The sequence below is a fragment of the Eurypyga helias genome, unplaced genomic scaffold, assembly GCF_000690775.1.
Source record: "Eurypyga helias isolate BGI_N326 unplaced genomic scaffold, ASM69077v1 scaffold12415, whole genome shotgun sequence".
NCBI classification, from domain to species: Eukaryota; Metazoa; Chordata; class Aves; order Eurypygiformes; family Eurypygidae; genus Eurypyga; species Eurypyga helias.
Genome location: NW_010250825.1, coordinates 1 through 16,213, shown reverse-complemented (window position 1 = coordinate 16,213; position 16,213 = coordinate 1). Strand labels below are relative to the sequence as shown.

The following is a 16,213-nucleotide window of genomic DNA, read 5'->3' as shown; positions in this document are numbered from 1 at the left end:
ACAAAACACAGCCACCAAACGAAAAGCGGGAGCCCAGCATTTTGTGCAAGGAGCTGGGCAAAGACGAGGATGACCTGACTGCAGGTTTAAGGGAAAACGGTTTCTCATTTTGCCAACCCACTGGTGTACTCTTCTTTCAGCTGGCTTGTCTCCAACACCTTCCTGGGGGTGGGGGCAGCGTGTGCTGGTGGTACAAAGGGCAGGGCCTGCTCCATCATGCTGCACTCCCAGGGCATCTCCCTTGCAGCCGGCGGGCAGGCTCGGTACCACTCGTGCTCCCTGTCCCTACGCCAGCTTGACCATAAACGGCACACACACCATCTGCAAGGCCTGGAGGGGTGCAAACCAGAACCTGCCCCTTACCTGGGTAATGATGGCCCCTGCCATCCTGCAGCCCACCAGGCTGTGTCCCATGGTAGCAGTGCCGTCTGCTCTTTGCTACCTGGCTACCAACTGCACGGCTCAGCAACCCCGACTCCCGCCGACGGGCCAAGATGGCTCGGAGGGGACACTGTTCACGAGGAAACAATCAGAGAAGACAAAAGCCCACTTCTTATGCTTCTAGGACCGTCCCAAGTTGTTCAAAGCTGCAACAGCTGCATATATAACTATCCCCGCAAGTTCATCAAATCTCATTTGCCTTGATCCCTTGGCAAATAGGAATTGTTTGGCATTTGTAGGAGGCAAGAATGACAAAGGCCCAGAAGGCAGGTTATCATCAGCTTGGGTTTTCAAAATGGACCAGGCTGGAAGCCAGATGAGAACTCACTCCTCCCGGTCCTACCGGGCTCCACAGCCCTCAAGACCTTTTCAATATCCAGACAGCATTAGCCACAGGGATGATGGGTGGCCTCACTTTTGTAAATCTAACGTTAATTCCCCAAATGAGACAGCACCAGAGACCCTTTCGGAATGCGGGAGGAACTGCTGCCTGCATTACCTCTGAAACTCAAACTCAGAATCCACATCTTCCATCAAGCTGCATTTCTTCTCAGGTGGCCCATCGGGACTGTGCGGCCGTCACAAACAGGCCAGCGCTAAGCTGGACCCCTGTATGTCTGCGTGCATCTCCCAACTTGTGCCCTGGCCTCACTGGGCTGGGCAGGAAAACAAGAACAGTACGCTGAAATGGAAAAAAGAACATATTTCTGGCACCAGTTTTCCCCATCGGCAGCCGTCTGTGCGCGCACACGCGTGGCATCTACGTGCTGGCTCCACGGGCCGAGCTGGCTCGAGGTGCTCGCACTACTCCTGCCATCAGTAAACGGGAGATAGAAGCTGCAAGTTCCTTAATAAAGTTTATTTAATCATAACTATGCTTAGGAAAATACACTTGAAAGGGTTAATATAATGCAATTTAGTTTAACTTTATACTACATTTTGGATAGAAGATTTCTTATACATGTTTTAGGTAAAAACAGGATGTATGATCTGGCTCGTTTTACACCTATTACAAATGTAGAAAAGACTGTCATGCACTACAGTAGAGAGAGCATGAAAAAAAAAACAACAACAACAAAACCTTTGGTTTAATTCAGAGAATACAAGTATTGCACTGTAAAAGCAACAAACATGGTGCAACTAAACATCATAAACATGTTTCCATGCCAGCTTACAAAAGTTTGTTAGCTAGTGTAATTTTAGAAGGGGGAAAATATATGTACACATAAACCAGTCCCATTAGCTATCTGGATCCTGTTAATATGGTATGCATGCCGCACATCTACACAACTGACATTCAAGAAAACTCTTGAATTTAATACCTTTCAGCTACATTAAATCTGTTGAAATCAACGACGTTACCATATCTCAACTGGCCTGTCAGTTGTTAAACATCCTTCTTGAAACGACTAAAGTTCCAGCCTAGATCCTCAAAATCCAGAAACGGCAATTGCAATCCCGCAGATTATTAATGCCTAGCTACCCGCTCCTAGAACGTTTCTCGGGGCAGTGACTTTGAGCGTGTGGATCCACGCAGCGAGAGCCCCAAGCGCAACGTTGCTCAGCCAAGGGCTGGCAGCGCAGGGGCATCGTGGTGCTAACCCTTCCAGTCGCACACCGCAGGCTGAACAGCCGTACGGGTGTTATTGCCAAGAAACACAAAAACGCTAGCGCTGGCAACACCGACACAAAATAATTTAACAATATTGAGAAAGAGAGAGAGAGAGAAAAAAAAAAGGCATTGTTTAAAGGGAGATACAGCAACACAAGACCACCATACATGGTGGGTTACCTGACCCGCACTCCCCACCCCCCACCCCCCCAAAATACTCAATCCTAGGTACACACAATGCATTACATCCTTGCTGCTTTACCGTAACATAATCCCAAACCTTGGTCTTAACCAAGCACAGAATTCCAACACAGTTCTGCACCAACAACAGGTAATTCAGACCCATTGTTGACAGGTCTCAGACAGAAAGAATCAACTTTTTTTCTCCTCAAAACGTTACTATCCTATTTTCAGTTTCTAATCTTGCGGTAAGAAACACTGCCGAACAAGAGCCTTCTTCAGAGAGGCCTTGTCAGATCCAAGCACTGAAACCTTGACTACTTCCCAGAAACATGCAGCAGGGTATCCCAGAGAACCACATCTTTGTTCTTATCTCACAGAGAGAGTTTTAAAGTCAGTCAATACCATTGTTTTCATTTAGAAACAAACCAGAAAAATCAACAGGCCAGTCCACAAGTTTATGTGAACCCAGCTAACGTCCTTGAAGTCACTCACAGGACAGCAAAGGCTCTCTGCAAGGATATGAAGGGAGCTATAAAACCTCTACACAGTACTGGAATTCCCAGCATCTGCTCACATTGCTCACAAACGGTGGCAACATTTATATATATAAAGGAAACACTATTATGAAATGAAAAAAAAAAACCCAAACCATCTAGGACTAAACTGGTTGTTTAGGAAAACAGTTCAACTAGGTTTATTTTCTTAACATTTAACATAAATATAGTTGCAACTTGATCTTCAGTTGACAATGATTGTCGCAGCCAAGGTAAGGATCAAACACTATCTAAGCAAACAAAAACTCACTATACAACTTATTTCTGCCACGAGGGATGCCTTCCCTCTCAAATCTTTGGCCTCCTACTACCAATCTCTCCCAGAAGAAGAAGCAATGTAGCATGGTTGCTCTCTATTCATTCAAGGCGGTGGGTTTGTTTGGAGGGGAGGATGACGTGGGGACACGCAGAGAACAGGGTTTATTCCGGAGCTTACATCGAGAGTATTTGCTGTCAAGTGCTCTGGCAAATAATGTCCGAGCTCGACGCCGCTCTCCAGACGGCACCTCCCTCCAAATTTGCTCCTGCGGAGCCGACAACCAGCACGGCTGCCCCCAACTGCTCCCACTGAAAGAGCAGCTAATGGCAGTCAGGAGAGTTCACAGATGGGACTGGAGGGTTTTTCTTTTTCCCTGTTGGCTTGCATTTTGTTTACATCTTGCCACTGGTTGGCTACGAGCAGTTTTGTGTGTGCCAGAAATTAAATCTGCTTAAAATTAAAAAATCCTGGTATGACGTGGAGACCTGAGATGATGACCTGATCATTTATATGTTTCTCTCGGCATGGGAGCAGGATGATTTTTATTAAACGCAACTTGAATGAAGAAGGAGCAGGAATTCCTAGAGTTTTTAATGCCAGGTTTGTTGCTTACCAGCTGATTTACATTTATTTTTTTGGTGTGTGAGATTTTAGATTTTGATGAACCACACTTCTATCGGTGCTAGTCTTTCTTTTGTTTTTTAAGCTCATGAAGTTGGACTGCTGTTCACCACAGAAATGAAAAGGGGACGAAAAGAGAAATAATAATCATCTGGACTTGCAGAATCTGCAGACAATTTCCATTGAGAGCAAGTATTTTCCCGTCTGGTGATCCCAAATTATAAAATAGAATTTATTACTCTGTATATATATTCAAAATATCAGAAGTGGCATTTCCAAGATTATTTAAAAAAAAAAAAATCCTACAAAATAGTGTTTTGAAATTGCATTGGTATCCTTTTGCTCAAGAACGACATGATTTTAAAGCCAGTCAAAATATATATAGCCAAGCACTTCTTAATTTCAGCAACTTCATGCACAACTAATAACAACCCAGGAAAAGACAAACATCTGCAGTAAATAGCATCACAGAAAACTGCCACAGGAAAAGCGTCCCATGGTAAGCAACGAATCTGAACGTTTCCAAATTAAAACAACCTTACACAAACGAAACCAAACATGCATATATAAAGTGTACAGGTACTGCACAAGCGCTATTCCTAAAGGATTAAACTGCATAGGTAAAAATCAAAAACAATGTGCAATATTTTAAGCCCTTAAAGCACAATTAAAAAAAAAAGGCAGAAATTAAAAATAACAAAGTTGCTCCCCCACAACAAAGCCAATTATGTATCACAGTCATTAAGATACTAATCAAGACAGAGGTTCTCCAATCAAAAGTTGGAAGGACTACTCCCAAATTTTGGCTCACCATTCACGCTTAGGGGATCTGAAATGTATGTTCACAATTATAATTATCTTAAACAGGTATGTTCATCACTAGCCAACTTCGATTTGTTTTACAAAGTGCTCTTTTACGTAATAGAAGCTATCTTCCTGGTAGAAAAAAACATCAAGTAGTTTAACACTTCGAACATCAAGACAAAGAACTAACAAAAAAAAAAGGGGGAAGGGAAGAAAGGAGAGAGAACAAGAGTTGGCTGCTAGAACAAAAAGCAACTAATGCCAACGGCTCTATAAATATCCGGCATCTGTATTGGTAGCTACAGTCTTCTTCCTAAACCTCAATGTATAGAATTGCATAAGCTAATAGACGAGAAGCTTACACTAACTTTAAAGGACACAGCCTCATACATCCTATCTGCCTTCTCTAATGAAGAGATCCAACAGTTAATGAGTTCACCGTTACACAAAAAGTTGTCCAAAAAATATTTTCAACTTAAAAAAAAAACCAAACCAAACCCCACCAAAACACAAACCAATGCAGACACTAAAGCCAACCATGCTTAAAAAAAAGAAATAAATCTACAATATCTGTACATAAGCTGTATAAGATCTTACAAAAGAAGAAGATTCCCCCAGACCACAGCTGTGTCTACTCCTGCCCTTTTGTTGCCTTCTCAAGGTAATACACGTTGACTAAGTGGCGATTGAGGTGCTTGCTGTATTCACCTTCCTTCGTAAATGAGCGGTCACAAAAAATGCACACATAGTTCTCCCTGGCCACAGTGGTGTCTGCAGCTCCTTGTGACGTCTTTGGACTTGTTTCCTCTTGTACGGAGCGAGTGCCATTTAACCCCGAGTCATCGCTTCCTTCCGATATGTTGTCACTTATGTCACTGCCTTCGTGGCTGTGGATGCCCTCATCCTCATCCATTTCCTGAGATTCAGTCACTGCTGAAGACGATAAGGCCAGAGACACCTTAGGGCTTTGCGCACACCCCTCTGGGGGCACGGGTGTCGGCACAGCATCTCTTGTTGGCTCTGTTGCTGGAAGGCATGTCTTAGTCAGGTCCGTTGGGTCTGAGTTACTCACAGTTTCTGCCACACAGGTTTCCTCCAGCTCCTTCTCGGGCACCACATCTGGTACCACATCCATGGGCACATCCAAGCTTTTTTCAGAAGACACTGCACGGGAAGATTCCTCAGAGCAAGCGTCTTCCCCTTGGTCCACCTTTCTCTCCTCTTTTTCACCAACAGCGTCTTCGCTCTTTCCTGCTGCTGCAGCTGGCATTTCCTGGTCCTCTGCCTCAGCTTCCCTGTTTTCATCCCCAGCTGGCAGGTCAAGCTGCCCTGGGTCTGGAATGCAGCTTCCTTTGGGATCGGTGCTCTCTTTCTTGAGAGCGTGGCCACCGTCATTGTTTAATGCCACCCTGTCGGTGGGATCTTGCTCCTCCTGGTCGCTGCCCGCAGTGTCAGGCTTCACGCATCCTTCCTCTTCGGCGTTAGGACACTCATCTGGCATCTCCTCGTCCTCGATTTTCTCCTGATCGAGTTTACTGTTTTTCTTACTGTGCTTATTTTTCACAGCTTTCTTCTTTCTGTTTTTCTTGAGGCAAGGATTTTGCTTTTTAGGCTCCTCCTCTGGTACAACGTCACTCTTCTGAGCTTCCTGGCAGTCTCTGGGTTTAGTTTCCGCTTTCTTTTTCTTTTTCGTTACTGCTGAGGTATCATTTGCAGGCTCTTGCTTTGAGGAAGCTACTTCAGCCTCTGCCTTTCTTTTGATCTTCTTTGTTTTACATGTTCTGTCAGCATTTTTCTCAGTTTTAATATCTACCACCTTGTTTTCTGAAGCTGATTTCCGACTTCTGGTTGTCACCTGGCCCGCAGAAACACTGCTCGTTGGCTTCCTTTCCTTTGCTGAACTGTCTTTTTTCTCCACTTGCACAATTTTCTCCGTTTTCTTTGCAGCTGAATCCCCTTTTGTTTGGTCCTTCTCTGCTTTGTCATTAGTGCTTTCAGAAAAGTCAGCTTCGCTCTTTTTAGTCCGTAGCTTCACCTTCGAAACATCCATGGTGATGTCAGAACAATCAGGATGCCTGGATTTGATGTGATACTGCAGGTTACATTTTTTAGACGCTGCATAATCACAAACAGGACAGAGAAACTGGCGCGGATTGACGTGGAGCTCAACGTGCTTTTTGAAATTGCTGCGGTCAGCCGTTTTGTAGTCACAGTGCGGGCAAGTCAGAGGCTTCGGCCCGTTGTGAACCTGCCTCGCGTGACGAGTTACTTCATGCTGGTTTGAGGCCACATAGCTGCACTGATCACATTTGAATGGCTTCTCACCTAAGGAAGGAAGGGCGGAAGGGAATGATGGTGATTATTAAGCACAGTGGGTGGGGGTGGGGGGGAATCATGTCCCACTAATACAGATACGGAAATATGAAACTCAAAAAGGAAAAAGAAAATAAATATCCATGCGCCTTTAAAATTAAGTAAAGTCAACATAAGAAATCCACAAGTCACAGACACATTCACAAGACACCAAGAACAAAATACAAAAAAATAGAGAGAAGGGGCAGGGGTTGGGAGGAAGGGGATCCAAAAATCAAACAAGCAGTAACAACGTCACAGGTTCTGGCTACGCATACATACCGTCAGAGATCTCTCTACAGAAATATTAGCAAATGGAATCCATACCCAACTGCTCCATTGAATGCATTGTAGAAAAATGGAAATGTAACATTTGATGAATACCAGTTTCACACAAACGTTTCAAAAAAAGTCCAGCTTTACACAGATTTAGCATACTTCATGTTTGCATTGAAAAGGAAACGGGGAAAAGCAGCTAGCAAAACCCTAAGCACGTGAAAGGGACACACTGCTCGGATGATCTTTACCTCTGATAATTCAGTTCACTGTTACGGTGTCTCAGAACACGGGACGTACTGGCTGCAGGCTACCCTTGGCAAGCCAACCACATGCAGTCCAAAGGCATCATGTTACTACTGAAATCTGGATTTACAGTTTTGCAGTGACTCTTGCAGAAGCGTTCCTGAAATGCTCCTTAGTACATGCCGCTGCAGCAGAGGCGGCTTTCCATTTACACATCAAAGCAAACAGGAAAAACACTTGTAGCCCAACAACTCAAGTACAGAAATACTTTGAGAACATCTGTGCATGTGCAAATTCAGCTGAGGAATTTGGGATGCTCCTGATCTCAGAACCAGCTTCTCAAAACTGACCTGCAAAACTAATGCACGCCACTTCCTAAGTACGTGGAAAACCCACTCCAGCCCCTTCTGGTCACGGTACAATAGTGTTTCTCCCACCGCTGCGACCCGCTGCCCCGACACTGCCCGCACTCATGTTGCATCTCTGCAGTACGACTCGGGGGGCCAGAGCGGCCTGCGGCGAAGACGAAGTCACTGTGACTAGTGTCTGTCGGTGTCCTAGCTGCACGGCTGATCTGCAACCTCTGCAAAAGGCTGTGCTGCCTCTCTGGCAGGCAGGATGGGGACACTTGTTTAAGAGCCTAGATCATCTCACGTCTGCCTGCAGCATCTCATTATTTAAAGAAGGGTTGTGTTGATTCCCTATCATCTTCAGCCTATCTTCCTTCCTGCCCTCCACAATTCCTTGTGACTTTTTCCACAAGTTAAAGCTTCATGTGCCTCGCTGCTCGTCCTTCTCCCAAGTATGGACTTCCATTGCCTACACTTCAAGGAACAGTTCCACGTTACACAGGGTGAGGACCAGAACAGCCTCTCTCCTACGTACACATGTACACGCTGTTCGATGTGCACAGAGCGTTCAGAGGCAACCCAACAGGGTAACTCACAGGTTGTATATGAAGAGTTTGTGTCCATCACCTCTGCTAAATCCAGGGGGGTATTTTTGCTCAGGTGGAAAGGACATGTACCAAGATGGCTAAGAATACAGCTGTGAAGTAAGCTCTAAACCACTGTTCCCTGTCTGACATCTGAAGAAAGCTCCAGCACCAGTTTGCCATAAAAGGCCAGCCTGTGACCTGCAGGAGTCCAGAAACTGCCACAGAAAAGGTCCAGCTGTCTGGGCAATGTGGCAAGACATGCAATAGACCTTACGAGAGCTATTAATAAACACCCCTGATAGCTAAAGTCCCATGTGCAGTCCCACGCCCTCCCTCCCAGACCTTTGAGTCAAGGGCCAAGGGCAGATCCCACTCCTCCTCTCCTCTGGATTTGAGACTTCTTTGCACAGACAAGGGGAGAATAAGATGTTCATGAAATGGTTTCCAGGCTCAGTATTGACCAAATTGCAAAAACAACTTGCATTTAGCCCAGAGATTCAGCCAAAAATTATTTTTGTTCCTGAAAGCGCAAGGTTTAATTCACAAAATTCTCAAACCAAAATACTGGCATATCATTTTAAAGCTGCTGCTGAGTTTGCTCTTTTCTCCTGTGTCTCCTTGACACAAGCAGACACTATTTTGCATCCTTCTGTAATACTAAGCAAAAGCTAAGGTTTCCCTCATAACCCCTGGATGAGATGAGATCGCATACATCACAGGGGGGACTCTCACAGGTTCATTGATTTGACTAGAGTTATGGCAGCAGGCAGAAGACAAGAATCTGCTCCTGTATCATCACAATGCTTGCTACTAGATTACTAGGACTACGAGGGCAGCCCTGTGAATCTCAGAATACATCTTGCAGAGTGAAAGGGGAAGAAAAAGATATATTCCCCTGTTACCACTTTTATTAATGGCTCTTAGCATTTCCTTAGCAGCTGAAGACAACCTTCCCTGCTAAAACAGGAGCTAAAGCTCAGGCCATGCTGGAGGGGATGACATCTCACACAGAACAGGGCAGCCTGCAGTTAAGTGGCCCTGCTTGAGCAAGGGGCCTGAACCAGATGTTCTCCAGAGGTCCAGCCTCAGCCACACCGCGATTCTCTGAACCACCCCCTTTTCCTGAGTCACGCTGCTGCCGCCCCTTACCAACCTGAGTGGGTGCGCATGTGCCTGGTTAAATGGGTCTTCTGAGAGCTGGAATAAGGACACATAGCACATTGATAGGGTCGTTCTCCTGCAAAAACAAATAGCAAATCAGTTACAGAAACACAGCCGACTCCCAAACTCGGTTAGCGAGCCCCACATGCGAGGCGGTCAAAGATCCCGGAGTTGTGTGCAAGGGCCCATTATCTCTCAGCAAAGGGACACTGTGAGGGGCATATGCTCCAGCTGGACCAGGACCTGTGCAACGTGTCAGGCTTTATGAAAAAGGGTAGCGAAGGGGCAAAATATGAGCGAGGCACATCCTCATGCCCGTCAGGGGTCAGACAGTAACCTCAGGCAAAAGGTGATGAGGGCAGCCACCTTTAGGAAGCTCTAAGCCACCAGAGTTGACTTTCCTACAGTATTTTCTCCCAGCACTCAGAAGATGCACAAAAGACACTGACCCCGTAAGAAACTTGTTATGTTCTTGCTTCGCCTAACACCTTACCTGAAACCTCCCCATGTCTAATTTGGATTAAGGTGGGGAACAACCATCCCCATTCAGCACGGACCTGCATTTGCCAGAACACGAGCACAGACAGAGACTGGGTCTCTACTCCCAAAGATTCATTGGCAGTGAAATCAGATTGGAGCGTGGAAAAGCATGATGCCCTGCTCAGTCAAACTATGCTGCAAGCAAAAGCACAAGAGCAGCATCAACATTTATTTTGAAGGCTCAAATCCCTCTGCCTGCAGAGTTATTGTTTCTGGAGAACTAATGGAAACTAACCTGTCATAAATTAGGTCTCCACCAGGGACTTGTGTAGCTATCAGCACAATGATACCTGAAAATCCTTTTCAGGTGAAGACAAGCCCAAAATAAAGGCAGACAGTTTTAGAATTAACATGTTAGGCAGGTCCAGATAAGCACCGGGGGTGTTTGCCCCAAGCTGCTCACACAGCTGAGAGATCTAGGCTGCTTTGTCTTCACTGCAAGTTGTAAAAACACGTTTTAGTCCCGGGTGGCTACCCCCAACAGGAGAGGGGAGTAAAGCTGGGAAGGGAAAAGTGAGTTACTGGGTTGTAATAATTATTCAAGCCATAGTCAGAGTTACACTACAACATTCTGCTACATCAGTTGAAGCATACAACCAACGTCCTCTCCAAATCACTGAGACCTAGGCGTCAGCAAAAGCCCTGCATACAGGCTATTTGTTCCCTTTCAGAGGCGTAACTCTATCTGCAGCAGCACAGACCTTCATCTGCCAGTATGTGACATGAGGCTCCACTGCAGGCCTCTGCCAAAATAGCAGTAGAAGCGGTCTTTGTAGCGCAGGCTAATCCCACATTTCTTCCTCCCATGAAACGTTTAGACTATCGTTCTTGATTACATCAGCAGTTTTAAGGTAAATTCACCCTAACAACCGTAACCCCCCTTCCTTTCCAGTTAAAACAAGGTAGGAGATTGGTGCAGCACACACAATAAGATTAAGTCATGTACAAGGGAGGGGTAGGCTTTTTGTTATAAAGAAATGGTTTTGCTTTTAAATGACTCCTTCCATCTGAAAATAAGTGGCCAAAGGTCCTGGAATATTCAGTCATGTCTTCTTCCCATTACCTGAAATTTCATATCTTTAAAGTTACCTACAACGTTAGGAATGTGGAAGAGGCTCTCTTTCAGGTATTTTACGTAGGGCACAGCAACAAAATGTACTGGATGTAAAGTATGATGAATGCAACTCATTTAAAATGTGTTACTGCCACTTGAGAATTGAATGCCTGACTACACTGTAAGGGCTGTTTTATAAAATGCTATTCCTCAAAGGACTTTTATTGCAATTTTACAAGCTCGTTATATGCAAACAAGCCACCAAATAAACCTCTCCGAGACACTTAAAGAAAAAGCCCCAACCTAGCAAAAGCTTAAGCAGACACTTGACTCTGTGCAAATGAACATGCAGGCCGACATCAGTGAAAGGGTTTAAGATCATCTCTTTATAAAGCTTTTCTTGCAATGCTATTAAAAGTTCCATCTGCTTGAAACGAAACTGCTTCCATCAAACTTCCAACACAGTGGAAGGCATGAAAGATCCACTATGACAACCAAAACCAACCACACACACCCCCCCAGAACTAAACCCAAACCCAAAAAAAAGACAGCCCAAAGCTAGTTACTGAACACGGGGACTGCCTGAAGCAGATGTCTTATTTATATAGCCCTGCAGATGATTTTTCAATTACGTTTTCTAGAAATTGCTTCTAACAAATAAAATGGAAAAGAAGAACAATGCTGCACTGTCTTGCACATAGTACGGTTCCAGGATCAGCAGTGTGGGTAGTTGCTGGCATAAATCAAGTCAAAATGTGGTCTAACACATCTAATGAGCACAAATGAGTCCAGGTACATCTGTCCCTGACACAAAGCGTCCTTTCTGCCCCACGAACAAAGGAAGGGACAGCCCAGTACATCTCCAGCCATTCCTTCCTAGGCAGCAGACGGGCTTTTCCAGATGTAACTCTCCCAGATGACAAGCTTATGACCCTCTGCAGGCTCCTTAACCGCCACCCCCTCTGCGCAAGGTCCCACATATTTGTCAGCAGCCTGCCACGCAAGCACTGTCATAAGCTGCACCCTATCTTCCAGCTCGGGGCAGGTTCATGGACACCTGCTTTCCAACAGGGATGCAAGCAGATAACCTCTGCCTGTGCCCCCATGGTCCCCAGACATGCCGAGGATAGCTATCTCTCCCCCCACGCAAGGAACTAGCAGGCAACCCCCTTCCCTGCTCCTGGCCATGAGCTCTGAGATTTGTGTGTGTCCTTAGTAAGTCGATTCAGTTCACTGACCAGCAGAACAACCAACCTGGGGGAGAGAAAGGAGGATTTCACTTTTTAGTGGGCTGAGTCAACCAGTCTCAGGATACAGGGAGAAAACGGGTAGTGCCTTTGTCCTCCAGCAGCAGCAGCCCATTTGACCCTGTGAAACTGCACTCTGTACAGGTCAGTGTTTCAGAGAAGTAGATGGCCCAAAACCAGCAAAATCCAATTATCCGCAAGAAGGTATTTTCCTCCATAGAGAAGAGCAGGTAAAATACAAAAAATAGGAGAAAAAAGTATCTACCCAAAATTATTTAGCAATCAGGAAACTAAAGAAACAAACAATTCCAGCTTTCTTCCTAATATTCCGAATCAATACAATAGGAAGAAAATGCAGGATGTATGTATCCAGCTCATCTTTTTTTCCAACAAATATTTTTATTCAGTTCTAAATGAAAACTATATTCCAAAAAAACAATTTAGTATTATTCAGACAGTTTTTATTAAATTTGGTACTGTTATGTTAACAGTCTGCAAATAGTTTTGACTGTAAAATATCTGTGAGTGTTTTTTCTGGGGTTTTTGTTGGGTTTTTTTTTAGGGGAGGGGGTGTTTGTTGGTTGGAGGTTTGGGTTTGGGGGTTTTTTTGTGCGTTGTGGTTTTGTTTGCGGGTTTTGTTTTGGGCTTTTTTTTTTAAGCAATTGATTACACATTAATACCAGCAGAAACCTTTAGCCTGGTGTATAAATACACCTGCCAGGAGCTTATTCATTCTCTCAATACTCTTCCTTTAGCTTTAACACTCTCCCCCACAAAATCAGTGTTACTGGAAACAAGGCACATTCCTAAATGAGCCTACTAACATATTTGAAAGATTTTTATCAAGTGAGGACTGGCTGAAAGATCTTAACTTTAGGTAAGAGGTAGCAAAGCAACTATTACCAGGGTAGACTAAAAAATGCTGAAATCATAATCATAATCACTCATTTCAGTTTAATCAATGAAAAGACATGGCAAACCAAGGAATCAGAAGCCTTGATTGCACCGCTATTTGCAAAAGAGGAAAGAGGAACTGGACAACATCCTACATTGTTTAACATGCTGAAATTTTTTTTTAATAGAGTTCACTGGTAAACTGGGCAAATGCCATGATAACAGCAAACGTGCTTCCTCAGCAAACATGCTTTCATGGTTAGCTCCTGTAAAACTCGACAAGAGCTTTCAGAGATCAGAGGGGGGACCCAGTGTCATGTGCAAGCAGAAGCAGGGATGAATTTAACGTTGATGCAGATGTAAAACAGACAAGGCACCGCACGGGCTCACATCTGGCCATGAGTCCCCCGGATGATTTATTTAGTTTTCTCCTATTTTTTGGTTGGTTTTACCTGTTATGTCCCACAATACACACAAAGAAAAGAAAACAAACTGGAGGATAAACCACGCCGTCTCCTTAACACCTCAGAATAATCTTTACTTGTTTAGGAAAGAAAAATGTTTAGACAGGACTGATTTTCAAACCGATGGGATCCTCTCAACAACAGCACGTGGCTATGGTGAAGAATGTACCTCAGCTCCCTGAAGGTCCCAGCAGCCCCGTCAAAGCAGACGCTCCAGCATTGCTGACAACACGAACTTGTGCACACTTGAGCTCAAGCCCAGCCCTCCCCTTCCAGACAGCTGCCACCAACTGAGCTCAGGCCTCCCAGCCACTCATGTCACCGCCACCGTGACAAACCATCGCTTCAAAGGAGGCGTTCCCCGGCGGTTTGCTCAGCCATGCAGCCTGCAGTAAAGAGGAACCGAGGCAGGGCAGCACACCAGAAGGTGGTTAGCGAGCCTCCCCTCTCCTCTCAGACGCTTGACGAGGTGGAAAGCTAAGCTGCTGAGAGATGCAGGGAAGGGATGAACCGACCCGCAGCCACAGACAGGATCATCGGGAGGCAAAACAGCTGTACCTCGCTGCCCCAAGAGGGGAGGCGTCTGCAACATCCCCTTGCCTTTCCTGGCCTTGGGCTAGAAAGGAATCTGGAGTTTGGGTGGGCTTCTTCCCTATGGGAGAGGCTGGGGAGGCCCTCCGATACAAGGCAAGGCGTTTGCTCAACCACCTGCAGCCCCAGCTCCCAGGAGGGCAGCAACACCTAAGGTCCTCCGATCCCACTTGGTATAAACCAGAGTGGAAAGGGGCCTCATGCTTTTCCTTGAGACTACCAACCGACCTTAGGAGAAGACAGGAAATCAGGCCAGAGACTGTGCCGAGGGCTTCTTACAGGCCAACAGAAGCATGTGTCTGCTTCTGGCTGCTGCAGTCAGACCTCAGAAAAAAACAGGCCCCTGCACATTAAGAGGAATTCACTCACTGGGAACACTACTCAGTGCTTTTTCTGACTTCGTAGATACTGGAGGGCTCCTTCGCATGTGTATCAGCTCGCTCTTCTCTGTAATTATTGCTCAGTCAAGTTCCAGCTTGGCCTGAACGTACCATTTTCAAAACTACCTATGTGATTTAGGCACCTTTTGTCAACCTGCTTGTTTTGTTCTTAAAGTGCATCAGGCTTTCGTGCTGTTGACCCTGACAATCATTACAGGCACACTGTGTCATGCCCGCTTCAAAAAAGTTAGCTTAAAAATAATAAACAAGGTGCTCCTCCTCTCCTCTTGGGCCCCTGACATCGAGAGATTTTTCTCAGTCCTCTAGGACTGCAGACTGGAGCTCAAACCAAAGCCACACTTCCATGAGGCTACAACCTGGCAGCACCAAGACGAGACCACAGAGCATTATTGGGATGGAACAAACTTTGCATATAGAGGACCCTCGGCTTGCTTCGGTCATCACCGTTTCCCAGTACTCTTACCACGCTTAAATCAAAAAAGATGAGAGACTTACCTGTGTGAGTTCGAATATGTTGAATATAATTGTTCTTCCTGTCTGAAAAATAGGAGCACTGTGAGCAGGTATACACTTTCCTGGGAAAATGATTTCTTAAGTGTTTCTTCCAGTGATATTCGCTGACGGTAGTGTAAGTGCATATGGTACACTTATAGACTCTCTCATTTTCCCCTGCTTTGTTGTGGTGCTTCAAGTGAGCCAGATAGTGATCGTATCTGTTAGTGTTATAGCCACAGCGATCACAACGGATCGGGCCCTTAGAGAAATCCACCTCTTCTGCAGTGCAAGAATCAGACTCCTTCACCTGGGCTTGCTTTTCTGCGTTTTCTTCCACAAAGAACTTCTTAGCGCTGTGAACCCTGATATGATGCACAAACTCCTCTTCAGACTCTGCCTCGTACTGGCAAGGCTTACAACGAAACGGCTTGCTCTTCAAGCTCTTACACTTGTCCTCTGTGCTTTCTGGAGTACCTGGTGCTTCCAGTGAGACATCTTTATCCACGCTGGGAGTCTTAGGAGGGGCGCAAGCAGCTGGACTCTGGCTTTCCACACCAGGTACTTCAAGAGAACTTAATTCCGCGTTTTCAGATGCCTCGCGATCGCTCTCTGCAGCCTGGGCATCTTCCATACCCTCTCCATCGCTGTCTGAGAAGTTGCTGTCCCCCACCGTTGTCAGTTCTGCCATTTGCCTCTCCTCTCCCACCAGGTAATCACAGCAGTTGCCATTAACTTCTCCCGTCAAGGCCACATTTGCCAACATAATGAGCTGAGGAGCTGCCAGCTCAGCTTTAGAGAGGTCGTGTAAGTCATACATGTCGTTGGACAACGCCATACCGATGTTAGCACTGCCAGGAAAGAGGCTGTTCCCACCAGACTGTCCCAGCACTTGAGTTGCCATGGCAGCAATTCTGTTGGTAGAGAAAAGGAACCCCGGTAAGCACCTCTGCTCTGAGCTGTCCAAGCAGGCCTCCAGGTGACACCAGGAATGAAACCTCTTCGCTGCCCTGGGAGGCAGAACCCGGGGTGACCCGGGGCCGGGGTGGGGGGAGGGTCCCGTTCCTCTCCCGAAAGGGCTGTT

The 16,213-nt window shown here is 45.8% G+C and overlaps 1 protein-coding gene across 1 annotated transcript; it reads right to left on the bottom strand.

Moving 5' to 3' along the window:
* Positions 1-5,105: 5,105 nt before the first annotated feature.
* On the bottom strand, positions 5,106-16,057 carry REST (RE1-silencing transcription factor). Its single transcript, XM_010151804.1, has 3 exons — positions 15,133-16,057; positions 9,439-9,522; positions 5,106-6,799 (listed from the first exon to the last, which is right to left on the bottom strand). The coding sequence occupies exons 1-3, from the start codon at positions 16,031-16,033 to the stop codon at positions 5,106-5,108; spliced, it is 2,679 nt and encodes an 892-aa protein (XP_010150106.1). The 5' UTR covers positions 16,034-16,057.
* Between the last annotated feature and the right edge of the window lie 156 nt (positions 16,058-16,213).